The 17,086-nt window shown below is 46.2% G+C and overlaps 1 protein-coding gene across 2 annotated transcripts in view; it reads left to right on the plus strand.

Moving 5' to 3' along the window:
• The window catches only part of TTC7B (tetratricopeptide repeat domain 7B), a 249,463-nt gene that overhangs the window by 119,539 nt on the left and 112,838 nt on the right, over positions 1–17,086 (plus strand). For both annotated transcript variants that reach the window (XM_040641537.1, XM_040641538.1), the window contains exons 8-9: positions 1,029–1,092; positions 5,192–5,329. In XM_040641537.1, the coding sequence (XP_040497471.1) occupies positions 1,029–1,092; positions 5,192–5,329 (202 nt within the window). The remainder of the gene's footprint in view (positions 1–1,028; positions 1,093–5,191; positions 5,330–17,086) is intronic.

Genomic DNA, 17,086 nt, shown 5'->3' on the forward strand with positions numbered 1-17,086 from the left:
ATTTATAATGATGTGGAAGACTTTTTTTTTTTTTTTTGCCATTTTGAAGTGGGGAGGATCATCCCATCTCTTAAATTAAATGATTGTGATGTTAGCACTGGGAAGATGTAAATTTAGTCTTTATTTGATCACCTCCAAAACATCCAGGAGTTTTTGGGTTTTTTTTAACCGAGTTCATTTTTATTGCACTCTTCTTCCATTCCGTGAAAAAGAATCGAATTTGGCTCAATTGGTGATAACGCTCTCAATTCTACTCAAAGGATTCTAGAGCTTTTAGAAGAGAAAAAAAATGCTGCAAGTCTCTAAAGATGCTCAAAGCACCCCCCCCCCCAAAAGGCTATAAAGGATGGAGATTGGAGTTACGTTTGGGGGTGGTGTTGTTGTTCTCTAATCTTGAGCAACATTGAGCTTAAAAGCTTTTTCTTTTAATCCCAGGTGTTAGAGGTCGGCCAGCTTCCATAAAATAGATGAATAAGACAACTAGCTCTGGCATGCCACCCCATAATAGAACATGTGTGTTTAATTAAGGTGGCTTGCCAAATTCTTACAGTATTCTAGAAATGATTCAAACTCTAAAATTGCCTCCAATCTCTTGTTTCATCTAAAGGACAATATAAGATACAGCAGTTAGCAAGTGAAAGGTAAGCAGTGGACTGCTTAGTGAGGTGTCTACCGTCTATACCCCCAAAATGCGTTTAGGAGAAAGCTTTATCATTGAGATAATGCCAGTTTGTAGCAATCTCAATTTCTTCCTCTGTAATAGGCATATATGTTATTTGGGCTTTTAATGTGGTTTTTATAGCTTTACTTCTCTCTGCTGCCTGCTATTAAAAATACGTACTTAAAATGTATAAATTCCATAGATTACCATAGAAATAAGCAAATTAATTCAAGTGTCAGATGATAGAGTATTTTTGGTGGGCTCTACATAAAAATCTAGAAGCTTTTAATACTCAGTGCTGTTCATCGTCATGTATTTTATATGATTTTGAAATTGCCACATGTAAAATTTGATTTTCTTTACACAGCATTTTTTGTCCTCAAGAAAATACTGAAGAAGCCCTGTTGTTACTGCTGATTAGTGAATCGATGGTAAGTAGAATGTGCTTTCACATTTTTCTCCCCCCACCCCCCCTCGTTCCTACGGTCCCGTATTTGATATGGTGACTCCGTCAGTATGGTGGCTATTTTTCTTGGGAGAAGAATAGTTTCTAGAGGGGATATCTGGGTGGAGGGAAAAACAACAACGGGTTTAAGAAGAGGGATGTTTCTTAATTCTTGGACTAGTTAGAAATGGCCCTTGTCGGTTAATCTCAGCCTGGAGCATGGAGCCTCTCTTAGGCAAGCAGTTAACAGGCATCTGAGTTCATTCATTTAATAGCCTTCTGGCTACTGATGGAACATGAACACAATCGTGGATAGGTAAACTGTAGCTAAAAGGACCGCCAAAGGAACCCTAAGAAGGGAAGGAAGCCCCCTCAGCTTGGCTGGGTGGGAGGGAGAGTTTAGGGATAAGTCGCTGGCGGTGGACGCAGACCTCTGGGTTTTGTAGCCGGGAGCCTGATGAAGCAGGCTTGTCCTCTTGGACAGGTCTCCCGCTGGCTCCCCAGGCACTCTGGAGTCCCGGACTGTGAGAGCTCTTTCCTGTTTCCTGGCTCTGCTGTCATGAGGGAGTTTTTGCCAGGCCATCGGATTCCTTTGAAATGTTTTCTTAATGTCTGGCCAGGCTATCAAAGTTTACGTCTAGAATTTCATTCCTCACCATTTATTGGCTTTCTGCTCTGCATGGTGCTAGGCATGACTGCCTGGCTTGGAACTGTGGGAGGCAATCTGTGTCGCAGTAGTCAGCACCTTGGCACATAAGCGGTGTGTGCTGAGCACCTGAACAGAACGGCGAGGCTCCTGGAACTGGGAGGGACCTAGATGTCCTCGCACCCATTCACTCCTTCTATAGACAAGGAACCTGGGGACTGGCAGCAGGCAACATGGATGCATCCTGCGGTGGTCTATTGCTCTTTCTAGATCAGACTGTCTCCTCCCATCTCTCCCAGCTCACCAGGCAGGCAGGAGGAGAAGGAGGAGGAAAAGGAATCGTGACTGAAGCAAGAGGAGGTATTTTCCTTCTTCCCCAAGCGTGTGGTTTCAACGGAGACATGAAATACGCCCAGCTGAAGATGATTTAGAAATGGAACCCAAGAAGAATGTCCAATGAGCTGAGTGAAGGAGGGATCCGGAGAGGCTGGGATTAGTTAGGGAGGCTAGCATTCTTGCCTCAGAAAAAACCTGTGGGTTTTCTTGTTCTGTGAAATGGCCCAGAGATGTTTACAAGAGCAAGACTGCTTGAGTTACCACAGCTTTTTATTTGGAACCTCTTTGACGTCATCGGCCTTACTTCCTCTGAAGGAAACAGGTTGCCCCCCTTGACTCATCTTTCCTTGACTGTCAGCTGGTAACTCGGAATGGTGTCATTTACATTCTCTACTCTGCCTTGGCACAACCAGGGAAGGCATGTATGTGAACAGGCTGGCACCTGGTGGCATTCAGTAACTGCTTTCCGAATGAGCCGCTCTCACCCTGCTTTGTCATCGGCTCTTCGGCGGGGGCGGCCAGCTCATGTTGGCCCCCTAGCTCACATTTCCTCATTCTAAGCCGGACTCCTCGCAACCTGGCAGTGAGTTTCCTTCGGGCAGACTTGGTTGGTTACGTCGGGAAGGTTCTGAAAGAGTGGCGGCCACACATTTTACATTTCTTGGACAATTCTGACAATATCATGTTCCGTTGTCAGATCGTGGGTTCCAGTTTAGAGTTTGAAAAACATAACTACATCTCTCAAGTGCTTTCTCCAAGTATAGATGTCTTGGGAATGATGCCTCCACCTTTCCTGTTCCTTAATTGAAATGATAGAAACTAATAATACTCAAAATTGAGATCCCTTTGAGACCATCAGATTTGGCTCTGTGGTGGTTAATTTCTGGAAACCCTCTTCAGAGGATGGTGAAGCCCAATGACTTCGTCAGTAAAAATGAACGTCTGGGTCTCCAACCAAAACGATTGTGCTCTCCCTGTAAATGGTTCCATAACTGTGTAGGTAGAAGTCTAAATTAAGTTGCTCTTGGGAGCCCTTTTTCATGTTCCTTGACTTCTTGATTTTTCAGTTTTTAGACAAAAAATACACGTGCTTAATTTCAGAACCAAATGAAAATTCCTGTGAGTTTGTGTGTGTGTGTCTGTCTGTCTGTCTGAGAAAATTGTATTCTTCATTGGTTCTGACTTTGACTTAGAGACGTCAGTTTGTCCACAGTCTCTCCACCCGTAAGATATGGTTTGGCATTGTACTGCTTTCTCACCTCAAATCAAATGAATTTCCCCCACGAGAAAGGGGTTATCAGAGCTACATTTGCACAACTACCTCTGAGACGTTGTTCTGGGATATTTCCTATTTGTGGATTTGTTTGAGGTTTGAATTAAAAGACCTCAATATACTTTCTCTAAAAATTAAAAAAAGGGGCGCCTGGGTGGCACAGCGGTTAAACGTCTGCCTTCGGCTCAGGGCGTGATCCCGGCGTTATGGGATCGAGCCCCACATCAGGCTCTTCTGCTATGAGCCTGCTTCTTCCTCTCCCGCTCCCCCTGCTTGTGTTCCCTCTCTCGCTGGCTATCTCTGTCTCTGTCAAATAAATAAATAAAATCTTTAAAAAAAAAAAAAATGTACTTGGCATAACTTGAAAATCTCTCTTAAGTAGTATTTTGTTTTGTTTTGTTCTCTTCCAGGCATTGGTCCTAATATGGCACATTTATAGCAAGTAAATAAAATGAGACTCCTTACAGCAGGCCCTATTTCCCTTACAGCTTCTTTTGTTGGCCCAAAGTTGCTCCTAACAAGAAAACCTTAGAATGAAATCTTCAAAAGCAGGCTTGTACCCATAAGATGACTCACTTGGTAGGAAGTGGCCTGTCTTATATATTCTTATTTGTCTTTGACATTTAAGAGCAGGGAGTTTTAAAGTGAGTAAGTACGGATGGGTGGCTAAAAGTGAGTGCCTTGGACTCACACACACACAGAGGAGGCATTTCGTCTCATTAGGGGGAGAGAAGGTGTGTGGGCCTGTCAGGCAGGAGGGTACCCATCAGCCTGCCTGGACCAGGGACCCTGGTGCCTCACCTACCACTTTCACAGGAAAAACCAAGGGGGCCCTTTCTGTCCTCCTAGGGATGGATAGATCTGGAAACTTCTGCTAATTAGCAGGGGGAGAAAAGACAGGCAAAATCTAACTTAATTGATTCTGAACTCCCTAGTAGGGAGGAAAGGAAAAATGGTTAGAGTGGTTAGCAGCCCTAATACATGTGATATGTCTGCAGACTCTGTAGAGAAATTAAATTTCAAAAGTAATGAAAACACATTGTTGTAAAGAGCATTTGATTTCTAGATAGATGAGATTAATAAGCTCGAATGTGCCCGCTGTATTTCTGCGCCAGGCAGTGGAGACGTGCGATAGGCAAGGTGCTCTCTCGAGTCCTCTGGTAATCTCTTTTAAAGCGAAAATCGGTTTGCTTCTTGCTTTCTCTTCTACAGCTGTTTTGTGCTTCCCGAAACAAGATTGCATTAGTCTTTGTAGTCTGTTCCAATGAAGGTGCCATATAGGGATCTGGATGTTGCTTTAGTGACAGAGGAAAAGTACATGTCTCTGCAGAACTGACAGAACTTAATGGCATCATTTGATGATGGGAGTGTGGGGCTGGGGATTCCCCCCCCTCTGTAATGTAGAGCAGGAGCTGGGCCTACAAGCAAGGCACAGCGGGGCCCCACGCAGTGGGTGATTCTGCTGCCCCAGAGCCCTAGCTGTGTCTGCAGCCAGGCTGTCTGTGAGCCCGAGCCCAGGAGAAATCACCCTGCTTTGCATCAGCTCCTAAAGCTTCCTGCAAATGCCCATTGACGGCTCCCAAGCATCCTCCAGGACCATCCCTCCAGGCCTTTGTGTTTGGGTGATACCCTGTACCGTGTGCTGTGGCACTCAGGGGATTTGGAAATAACAGCCCAAGGTGACAAGCCCTATACTCACTCCTGCCCTTGTCTCCAGGCCCTTGGCAAGCCATTAGGGGCAGGAGGGCCTAGACGACTTCTCTCCACAAAACGATAGCTGTGTATACGGGCTGGCTCACCCTCTGCTTCTCTCTTCCGTGTTGTTTTCAGGCCAACCGGGACGCTGTGCTGAGCAGAATACCCGAGCACAAGAGTGACCGTCTCATCAGTCTGCAGAGTGCGTCTGTGGTCTATGATCTACTGACCATTGCCCTTGGAAGAAGAGGCCAGTATGAGATGCTGTCGGAGGTAGAGCCCTTGTGTCCGCTACTTCGAGGTGGGGTGGGGGTGGTGCTAGCAGAAGAAGCACTGGGAAGAGCTGTGAGACCTGCCCCCTCCGTCACTGGCAGCCATGTGACCTTGGCCCGTCACTTCACTCTGTGAAATGGGAATTGGGTTAAGTGATTGAGTCATGGAATTCATTGGCGGTGACTTCCTACCAGGGGCTCTGAAACCCACTGGCTCTGAGTTTGCCTGTGAGGGAAGGCAAGCATTTCTCAAGGGGTTTCTCTTGCAGGGTAATTTCTACCATCACCCAAAATCTCCCATCTGTGATCCTAATTTCCTTAGAAAGCCGGGTTTACTTTATTTAAAGCATCGATGCATAACTCCTGGTGAAACGGCATCGTCAGGCACAGTGTATTGTCAGGTGAGCTGGTATCGGCATTCGTGGCAATAAACACGGTCCTCACTGAAAGACTTCTGCTTGTTCAGAAGAGACCCGAGTCGATTACCGATCTCGTGCGAGGTCCTGTCATTTTGTTCCTTCAGCTTCTAAAAAACATTGCGGATGGAAGCTTGGCTGTTTTACAGTTTTCAGAAGAAGCTAGTTAATCTCGGGCTGCGGTCCTGCATTATCGAGCTACTGTGCAGAATACCAAATTCCACCAGGGTGAGGGCTGAATAAGTAACATGATTGGTTTATCTTTTCTTTAGTGGAGTAAAAAAAAGAAAGAAAGAAAACTACTCATTTTGTTAAATGGACTTTTCCACGTTATCTTTTTCTTTCTAAATTTATACACATTGCAGCAGCCTCTAGGCATGGGGACAGGGAATGAAACATAGTAACACATTGGCTAGAATCAGACGCGCGCCCGGCTCACCCCCTAGCCTGCCGGTGCGGTGTCACCACATGAGGCAGGAGCCTGGGAGGACAGATGAGCCTGCGTGGCTCGGGTCTTTTTTTAGTCTTTGGTTGGGTGACTATACAGGGCAACGGTTACTCAGTCTTCAAAAAAATCCCCTCGCGGTCCGGCTAGATGAAGCAGTGTGCCCGGATGTTCCTGTCACACATGGCTCACCCCCTGGGACTCTGCCCAGGTTCTTCCCCACCCCGTGTGCTTCAGTGGCCTGGGACCCTCCCCTCCCAGCCAGCTTAGTGCCTGTCTGCTGTGTCCCCATGGAGCCCGTCTATGGAGATGGTGCCACCCAGCTCCCAGCTGAGTCCTTTTCAGGGAATCTTTTTTTCCTCCAGACAAACCACTGCAGAAAGCATCTCTCTGGGTCCAAGGTGGGTTGTGGTTGTCTTGTCTCCTTTCATCCCATCATTTCATCCCATCATTTTGCAGCTTGGCCTTTCCTCAGCTTGAATCCCGCCGACATCAGAAACAGGTGTAAGGAGCTTGAGGTGGCTGGCGTGGTTGGCTGGCTGGATGGCTCCTGCCCACGGACTTCTCGTCATGCCGTGAATGACTGTAGGGGGATGGCTGTCACCTCAGCAGCATTCCTCTGCAAGCCTGGCATGGGCCTCCTCCCTGCATGGAATCCTGGGGCCTTGTTTTCACTCTGGAGGCTTTCACCTTGGTATCGCATGTAGCTTCCATCTTGTGGGAATGACCTGATGCCCGAGTCACTAGGTTGTCCGGTTGGTTGCTGGAGCTTTCGCGATCCAGAATTGCACTGCACTGGTCACATTTAAAGCGCTGGGGACAGGGCCAGAGGTTGCCTCGTAGGGAAAGGAGTACAAGCGTGGGAGAAAGGGAAATTTCCCACGGTGCATTCCTTGGAGACTTAGGGATTTTATACCATATCTGTGTGGTATCTATTAAATATATAAATCAGTTGATAAGATAGATACAATGGAGGACATTGATTTCTGTAACACATGTATATGCGGTGCCCTGTTCTGAGCCAGGGGCTGTGATTAAGGCCAAGATACCGCCAAGTGCGAGGCATGGTCCCTGCCCACGAGTGGCCCCCGGTCCAGGGGGAGGCAGCCAAGCCACAGGCAGCTGCTGTCTGGTGTGGCTGGTGCTGGGGAGGGCAGGGTCTGCTCCCAGTAGTAAAACATTTGAATACATGGCTTCAACCTTTCTTGCTGTTTCTACTTAGTTTTGCAGTTTGAGCTTCCCCCAGCAAACATTTGATGGCCATGTCGTCTCAGATCTTGTAACTAAAACAGGCATTGTAGGAGAAAGCACCTGGCATCCGGGTGCTCAGTTTCAGGAGGTCCAACCTAGGCTGAGCACGGACCATCTCTCCCCTGGTCCCAGGCCGAGGGTCCTGCTTCTTTCATCTGCTGGGATTTTCTTCCTCCTCTTCTCCTTCTCCTTCTCCTTCTTCTCCTTCTTCTTCTCCTTCTTCTTCTTCTCCTTCTTCTTCTCCTTCTTCTTCTTTCTACCCTTCCATTTTCTCAGAGCTTTAGGTTAAAAGGCTAACTGTATTTTTTAACTGGGGTAAATTCCCTTAACATAAACATAACCATTTTAAAGTATATAATTCAGTGGCATTCAGTACATTCACTGCTGTGCAGACATCACCTCTATTAAATCCTAGAAGGAGACCCCATCCCCAGTAAACAATTGTCCCCTGCCCCCTCCCCAGTCCCTGTCCTCTACCAATCTGCTTTCTGACTGTGGATTTACCCATCTGGGGTACTTCCTGTAAATGGAACCATCCAGTAAATGACCTTTGGTGTCTGGCTGGTCTCAGCGTAATGTTTTCAAGGTCATCCGTTTTGTAGCCCATATCAGGATCTCATTCCTTCTTGTGGTTGGGTAACATTCCGTTGTGTAGATCCGGCACAATTTGTTCGTCCATTTTATGTGGTAGGGGCATTTGACTCTGGTGAGTAGAGCTGCTGTGGGGGCAGCTGGATTTAAACTTCCTGTACTACTTCTGGGGGCCCTGTGAGTGTTAGTGATTATCGTTGCCATCATTCATCACGGTAGTATGGTCCGTCTGTCTTCACCTCCTGCATTGTCGCCAAAGCGATCTTTCTAAGACACAAGAGTGGCATGCCACCCTTCTGTGCAGAAATACTCGATGGCTCTTCCCATCCCCCCCTTTTTATTTCTTTTTCTTTTGTTTTCCTTTTCCTCCCATAATGAAAGTGACTTCATCAGTTATCTTTTTTGCAATATGCAGCCCCTTGCAGACTCCTTGAAGAATCAAACAATCCAGACAAGTATGGAAAAGGAAATAAAAGTCACTTAGAGTCCCACCCTCCTGAGATAGACTGCCCGTTGACATTGTAGAGACCATCTTTTCATGTATCTCTTTATGAGTAAATGCACGTACATTTAGGTGCGTTTCAAGGAACGGGATAGTGTCACATGTGTGTTATTGTGGATACTCCCACTCGTTTTTCTCCCCTCCGTTGGCACTCTACCCTGTCTCTGTCCCCTCAGCCCGCAAACCCAGGTCATCAGCCTAGTGTGTCCTGGGCCCAGGCCCTTGTGTCCGGGAGCATGGGTTTGGGTCCTGGGTCTGCCACTCACAGATTACAGTTGTGTGATCCTGGCAAGTCATTAACCCCTTATGCCTTGCTTTTCCTTCTGTAAAATGGGGACAATAATCATACCTATCTCAGATCATTGTGGGGCTATTTGTTAAACCATGTAAGGTACTCAGAACAGAGCCCAGCACTTACTACATGATAGTAAGTGGAGCTCATTACACAGCAGCTGTGTGCTGCTGCGCTGTTCCCACCATATGTCCAGGAGTTGCTGGGCACAGGGGAAGCAGCAAAGTGTACAGAAAAAGGTCTTTTGGATTCCAGAAACTTCCAGTTTAGTTTGGGAGATCAAGCAGAAAGACACGGAAAGACAACCTATTAGAGAAGACTGGTTAGTGCGAGGCATGTTCCTTGCAGGTGAACAGACTAAGAGGGTTGCAGCCATGTTTGGAGGTTGGGGTGCCCTTGAGAGAGTAGGAATGGCTGGTACATGAATTGGCTCCTCAAGGGCTGATAGGACTCAAAAAATCTCAGAGCAGAGAGACACCTTCATCCTCAAGACCATGGGGGTACGAGGGCGTGAGGTCTAGGTTCCAGGAGCCAAGGGCTTGCTCTCACGGAGGAAAGGTAGGAGAGGACGCCAAACAGAGGACGCCAGGTTGTCAGCCCCATGATGTCTTGGGACAGACTTCTTTTGCCCCTCGCTGTTGGGCTCCTGCCACATCCCCCTTCGGCTGGTCCGTAAGCAGATCCTCCCTGCCTCAGCGACACTTCATAGATCTTCCTTTATACCAGCTGGAACTTTTTATAAACAGAAGTTAACAATGGCCAGGCTATTGGGAGAGAAGACGCCTTACCTCCTCCCCCTACCTCAGACTTTGCTGCCTTCTCTTGTCCCCAGCCAACATCAACATGCCACCTCAGACACATCTCCTTCTGCTGGGCTCGCCTCCCCAGCTAAGCTGGGCCCTGGGCACTCCTGCACCACCGGGGGAAAGGACGGAGTCCCTCTGCCACGGTGCCCAGCACGTCTTGTCATCTTCTCTCCCCCCTGTGGTTGACACCTCTGGTGTGTCCTGCAGCATGGTGCGGACCCAGCCTTTTAGGAACTGTGACTTCAAGGGGAGCAGGGCCACTCTCGTGAGAAAACTGTCCTCTCTGTCTCTTTCTTCAGGTGTGCGTATTCCTGTTGGACGACTCCTCTCCCATCCCAAGACTGGCTGCCTTTGTGTGTGCCCACAGAACGCCTTTCTTCTTTTTAGGGCACCGCACAGCCAGATACTGGGCGAGGAGCATGGTACAAAGGAAATACAAACCAGGGGTTTATCATATCCTCATTCTGACAGGTTTAAATATAAGCACAATGTTTACCATATCTCCAGTGCGATGAGTTTTCGTGTTTTTAAAAGACTAATTGTGAGCCCCGCTGAAAGGTTTGTGTAGGAAGGAACACTTCTTTCTTCCCCCTTCAATTTAAACAGCAGCACTAGTTGGCATGACAACCCGTGCTATTAAAAGTAAAGCAACAAGCACTCTGCTTCCTCTGTTTTTTAGAATGAACCCAAACTGCTAAGTAGGTTTGTTTCTTGAATTTGACTATTAATGGCTCCATTTTGACAGAATGTTATGGGGTCCCTCTAGAAGGGTGTATGTGTCCCCTCTACATAGCTATGGCAGCTTTAGAGACAGAAATGATATTTTTATCTTTCCTGTTGAACTCATATTCATTTGTTTATGGTAAATCTCAACAACATTATAGTTCTGTGGGTAGAGCTGTCTGGCTCGTGCTTGTACCAAAGGGACACTTACACATTCCTAACCCAAACACTTATTTAATCAGGGAGCATTGTGAAAAACACTTGAACGTCTAACTAAGTCTGCTTACCAGGCCTACCATTTGTCAGTTTCTATTAGCGTTTGGTGTTTCGTGCAGCCCCACTTGGACTGCAGAAGCCCAGCCTTGACCTGGGTGCCAGGCTCCCTAGGAGGCGTCGGTGCGACCTGACCAACAGAGCCGCAGACCTCTGAGAGATGAAGGCAGAATGTTTAGTTCATGGGAGGTGTTCAGTAAAAACCTGAATAAACCAATGCTTCAAAGCCAATGTACCTTCTCATCCCACTCCCTTTCCTTTGATTTTTGAGATAAACTTTCCCTGGATATGCAATGAGTAGATCTTCCCCAGGTGAGCCCAAAGGGTGAAGGTCATGTAGCTGGGGAACAGGTAACAGAGGAAGAGCTGGGCCCAGTGTGGGGCAGAGCACTGTACAGATCCCAACTCTGGTCCAGCTTTGGGGGTCACCCAGCAGGGACCAGGACCTGGCAGGCCTGCCCCAAAGAATCTCAGTTACTGACATGGCCACTGGCACCTAGGTTTCCACCATCATGGAAGCATTTCTTGAATTAAGTATCATTGCTCTCTTTTTATGGCCCTCAATGACTTTGATAGGCCATTTTAACCTTTTTAAAAGGTGTACAGTTCAGTGGCATTCATTACATTCACAGGATTGTGCAACCTTCATGACTATTTCCAAATTTTCCATCACCCGAAACAGAAACTCTTTACCCATCAAACAATAACTCCCTATTCCCTCCTCCCCCCACCCCGCAGCCTGGTCACCTCTCATCTACTTTCTGGCTCTGTGAGTTTGCATCATGTAAATGGAAGCATGCAATACTTGTGGCTTGTGTCTGGCTTATTTTACCTACCCTCATGTCTTTGAGGTTCCACTCTGTTGTGATAACACATCTGATAGCGTGTATCAGACTCTTTCCTGTTTTGGCTGAATAATATCCCTTGTATGTATAGGCCACATTTTGTTTATCCGTTCATCTACTGGTGGACATGTGTAGTGTTTCCAGCTTTTGACTCTCGTGAATAATGCTGCGACGAACATTGGCCTACACATATTGGAATTCCCGTTTTCAGTTCTTTTAAGTATATATGCACGAGTGGAATTGCTGGCTCATGTGGTAATTCTGTGTTTAACTTTCTAAAGAACTACCAAACTATTTTTCATAGCAGCTGCATCATTTTCCATTCCCAGCAGCAGAGCACAAGAGTTCCAAGTTCTCCACATCCTCGCCCATACTTGTTACTTCTGTTTTGTTTTGTTTTGTCATAGCCATCTTAGTAGGTGTGAAATGGTATTTCATTGTGGGTTTGATTTGTGTTTCCCTAAGGACTAATGATGTTGAATATCTCTTCATGTGCTTTTTGGCCATTTAATGTGTCTCGTTTGGAGAAATATGTATTCAAGACCATCGCCCATTTTTAATTTGGGTTGTTTGTCTTTCTGTTGTTGAGTTATGGGAGTTTTTCATTTATTGTAGATAATAAAACCTGAACAGATTTGATTTGTTAATATTTCTCCCATTTTGTTGGCTATCTTTCCATTCTCTTGATAATGTCCTTTGATCCACAAAAGCTTTTAGTTCTGAGGAAATCTGTTCTGTCCATTTTTTTTTCTTTTGTTGCTCATGCATTTGGTCTCATATCTAAGAATCCATTGCCAAATCCCAGGTCATGAAGATTTACTCCTATGTTTTCCTGTAAGAATTTTATGGTTTTTGCTTTTTTATTTAGTATGTTGATCCATTTTTAGTTAATTTCTGTATTTTAAGTAGGGATCCAACTTCATTCTTTGCACGTGGAAATCCAGTTGTCCTAACAACATTTGTTGAGAGACTGTTCTTTCTCCTTTGAATGGACTGGGCCCCCTGGCCAAAAATCATTTGACTGTAGATGGCGTGGGTTTGTTTCTGGGATCTCAGTTCTATTCCATTGGTCTATACGTTTATCCTTATGCCAGTACCATACAGTTTTGATTACTGTATCCTTGTTATAAGCTTTGAAATCAAGAAGTGTGACTCCTCCATTCTTGCTCTTTTTCAAGATTGTTTTGCCCTATTCCGGGCCCCTTGCAAGTCCACGTGAATTTGAAGATGGCTCTTCCATTTCTGCAAAGAAGGCTGTTAGAGTTTTCGTAGAGGTCGTGTTGACCTTGTGGATCGTTTGGATGGTGTTGTCCTCCTAACAATAGCTCATGTTTTGATATCAGATCATCTTCTGAATCTCAGTTCTGCTGTTTTCTATGCTGTGTGTGAACTTGGGCAGATTCCTTTACCTCTCTAAACCTGTCCCCTTATGGGGACAATACAGATAATGATAGACCCTCCCTCTGAGGGTTGTTGTAAGGATTGAAGAGAGAGTGTATGCCAAGTGCATGTTACTGTTCTTATCAGTGGTGTTGATAGTCTGCTTTCTCAAGTAAAAGTCCCTCTGTAGTTACCCTGGAAGATAATGCTTGACCCCTGGTAGGGTCTGTCATTGAATAGTGGAAAAAACCAGCCTTGGAGTCAAAGCGTATCTGAGTTCAAATCCTGGCACTACTCTTTGCTAGCTTGTGATTTTGGAAAGAGTTAGCCACCCCGGGCTTCTACCTCAGAAGTAGTTATGAAGCTTGGTGAGACAATAGGTATGAAATAGCACAGCAATGGATATATAATACTACCATTCCATTCCTCTCTGGTTAGTAGAAAGGATGGATCCGAAGTTTGTCCCCCATAAGTTCCACCTGTTCCGTCTCTTTGGAACAAGAGGGCAAATTGAGAGCAACTGTTACGTTGTCTTCTTCCCTTTAGCACAAAGTATCCCATGCCTTTAGTTTGGGGGTTGGCACACTTTTCTACAAAGAGAGCCAGACACTAAAGATTTGAGAACCAAGAGGCAAAATCAAGGATATTGTGTAGGTATGACAAGAGAGGAAACAAATTTCCACAGAATTTTTATTGATTAAATTCAAAATACAATAGTGAGTACAACTTTCTGTAATACGGGTCCACTAATAAGAAGAATGGGATGGTTTTGGAGGATAACATTTGGGCTCAGAGTTAGTGTTTACTCTCATCAGACTGCTGGCAAATGTTCGTCTATGCAATGACTCTTAGCTGTTGGACTCTAGGACAACAAGCCGCAGGTCAGATTTGGCGCTCAGGCCATCCATAGTACATAGACCTCAGATTCTCAGCATTTCTCATGTACTCTTCCCAAGTGCTCTCTTGTTCGGGTGGCCCCCTTAGAGGATATCCGGAAGAATGGATCCTCACTTGACCCAGGTTTATCCCATCATTCAACTGTGCACCTGTTTTATGTGTGACACACCCCTGGGCTGCCGTTAGCTTGACTCCTCCCTCCCCTCCCTCCATCCTTGCGAGGGCAAAGCAACAGCCCCCATTGAAGGGCAAACACCCAGTGCCCCCAGCCAGAGCAGGCAGACTGAAAACAGACAAAGACCCAAGGTGAGAGGCAGTGGTGGAGGAGGCGGTGGACAAACAGACACCCATTTCTTGAATTTAGTGATTGATTTTGCAGGACTAACAAGGAGCAGCCACATGAGCACAAGAACAGATGGAAGAGTATTTGAGTAGGACCCTGAAGACCCTTCACTCGCTAGGCAGACTTGATCGAGTTGCTTCATATAGTTGAGCAGACTGTGTGCCAGAGGATGGCAGCCAACGTTCAAATTGTATAATAAAGTCCGTGACCTTTGAAGAACAGCGCACACTCTACTCCTCCCACCATGGCCAGAAGCAGTGGTAGCCTTTCATTTCAGCATTTGCCAAAGCAATAAATCTTTGAGAAACCTCTGCTTGGAGCAGTATTGGTGTTTGAACGTGAAAAGAGAAATGGATGGAGGCACAGATCCATTGTGCCAAACCCCATGGTTTGCTCTATTTTATTTCTCTTTGCAGAGGAGAAAGCTTATTAAGCAAGACTTGATGGGCATCATCTATTTCCTCAAAACCTGGGGAAGGGGGAACGTTTCTTTGTAGTTGAGAGTCCCATAAGCATGACTGTTTGAAGCTTTTCCTGGACCCAGACTCTCGTAGAGTAGAGCTCTCAAGCTCCGCTGTCATGTGTACTTTTATTTGTGGTTAATTTAGAAACCAGGGCTCAGAACTGAGCACGAGAGCTCTGATTTCAGGTCTGCCACTGTGTGACCCTGGGCGGGTCCTGTCTTCTCTCTGGGTCTTAGTTTCCTCATCTGTAAAGAAGAATGGGGAATCTCTGAAAGATAGTGGTCCCAAATGTCCCAATTGCTTAGATCATTTTTCACTGCTAAAAGTAAAGACATGAACCACGTTAAAGTTAAAAAAAAAAAAAAAAAAAACCAACCCCACAGTTTTACACAACTGCAAAAGATTGCATTTATCAACTAACTCATTAAGGGTATATGATGTAGAAAAGAAAATTCTCCTAACCAATTGAAGGATCTCTGTTACGAGAACTTTTAGGATATGGCCAACCTGCCCACAGAGGTGAATAATGAAGGCAGTTTGCTGTGTTATTTGTTCTATTTTAATGCTGATGGATTATTGACATAAGCTGCAGGCTAAATTTGAGGGGTATCTGATTATTTTATTCCTAACCCCTCCCCCCTGGGTGTTGGCTGCTGAATCTCACTCTTGAATTCCAAAAATAGGCTTTGGCTTTTCCTTGCTTGTGGTTATCGCCCAGCTGTCACTGCCACGCACCCGGTTCATGTAATTGGGATTTGGGTACTAGGAAGGTAATTGCAAAATCCCTTCCTTGTGCCAGAAGAGCTTCTCATTCCTGGACCCCCCTCAGAGGTGGCTGGTTTATGAAAAGACAAAATAAGGACCGGAAAGGAGGAGCTCTTGCTCCCAAAAGGAAACATTTTCACAGGTGGCATTTTTGACGACCTCACTCAAATGATTAGGGTGCCATTTAGAGTCTAATTATTGTTCTACCAAATATTTGTGGTATTACATGAATGTTATCTGGGATTTAGTGAGGTGGCAGAAGTGTGATGAAGGCGAATGGACCTGTCTTTCCTGGTAGAAATAACACCACTGCCACAGCCCCCTTCTTTTCTCACAAGGGAGGTGGCTAGGGGGTGTTGCCTGCTGGCTGGTGTGCATGACCCAGGCATCTGCCCCCTGTCCCTCTGCCCAGGCCACACTGCTGCCTCTACATTGGACACTACAAGTGTGTAAGGGCTGGAATCTCACTGTCATGTCTCCCTTTCTGTCCTTCCTTTGCCATCCACCAGCATCCCCATGCCATTCCCAGGGCCCCTCTCTCTCCCCTTCATTTCCCCTCAGGTCAAACTCCGAGCCCCTCAGCATCTGCCACTTCTTTGTTTCATAAAAGCACCATCAACAGTAACATGTTTATCGCATTGGCTCCATGGCAGACACTCTTTTAAGCATTTGACATGTGTTGCTTCACTCAACCCTGCAACAGGGTTGGTTGGTGAGTTGGAAGTTTGGATGAGGCCTGGGCAGTGGGCTCCAGGGCCAGAACCTTTACCATGTACTGCTCTCGCTTGGCCTCATGCCGCTGCTGTCCTCTTCCCAGCCACCAGCCACGCGGGGCCAGGGAACAGAAGCAGCCTCTTACCTGCCCACGGTGCACAGACACCCGTGGTTCTCGCAAGTCCACTTCATTGGTCCTTCTTTCAGACTGGAGCTGTTACAGAAATGCAAATGTTTTTATTTTATTTTATTTCAGTTCATTTTACAGCATATATTCTGATTGCAATCTCCCCCAGTCCATTAAAACTGGAAATTTTTCCTTTGTCATATACAGAGATGATTAGGGTGTTTCAAAGGGCTAGTCAGAACTGGGTGAACAAATCTGAGGAGCCAAAGCTCTGGATAGCAAATGCCTCCAGGGTCAGCCCAAGTGCCTTTTATTCTCAGATGCATTCACTGGGAGAGGGCTTCCTTTTGTTCCTGAGATATGTTGACCTGAGCTGCCAGGGGCTGTATACTCTTGATGTTTACAGGAACACAGGGGAGGACATGATACGTGGCCAAGCAGTATGCTTGGCATTGGGCTTTCAGAAGCACCTAGAGCTCTCTGGGCACTTTCTCAGAGCAAACGAGTCATCACTATATATAAAATGCCAAGAGCCCCAGGAGGACAGAGCCATTGGCTCAAACACCTCAGAACTGGGGGTGAAGGCTAATTTGTAGTCATTGGCTTGTATTTCCAGACTCTCTTTATGACACACCTGTGACTTAGTATGAGCTGTGGGTCGTTTTAGTTATGGGAAGGAGGTCCAAACTGGGAGGTCCAAACTGTGAAAGACGTGGCAGCGAGGAGAAATGCCTGAGTAACACAACCTTGGTGCCTTTGACATGGGCTGTGGTGCCGGTGAGTTTCATGGGGTCTGTGAGGTTTCTCGAAAATTCTGCAAGCTGGAAAGGCCTCAGTGCTTTGTGCCTCGGGGAGCCCAAAGAGGCCTTGGGAGCAAGGGCCCCATTAGCAGTAAAAAATATTGCTGAATCTCCAAAATAGTTC

This window comes from Ursus maritimus, unplaced genomic scaffold (assembly GCF_017311325.1).
Source record: "Ursus maritimus isolate PB19 unplaced genomic scaffold, ASM1731132v1 scaffold_25, whole genome shotgun sequence".
NCBI classification, from domain to species: domain Eukaryota; kingdom Metazoa; phylum Chordata; class Mammalia; order Carnivora; family Ursidae; genus Ursus; species Ursus maritimus.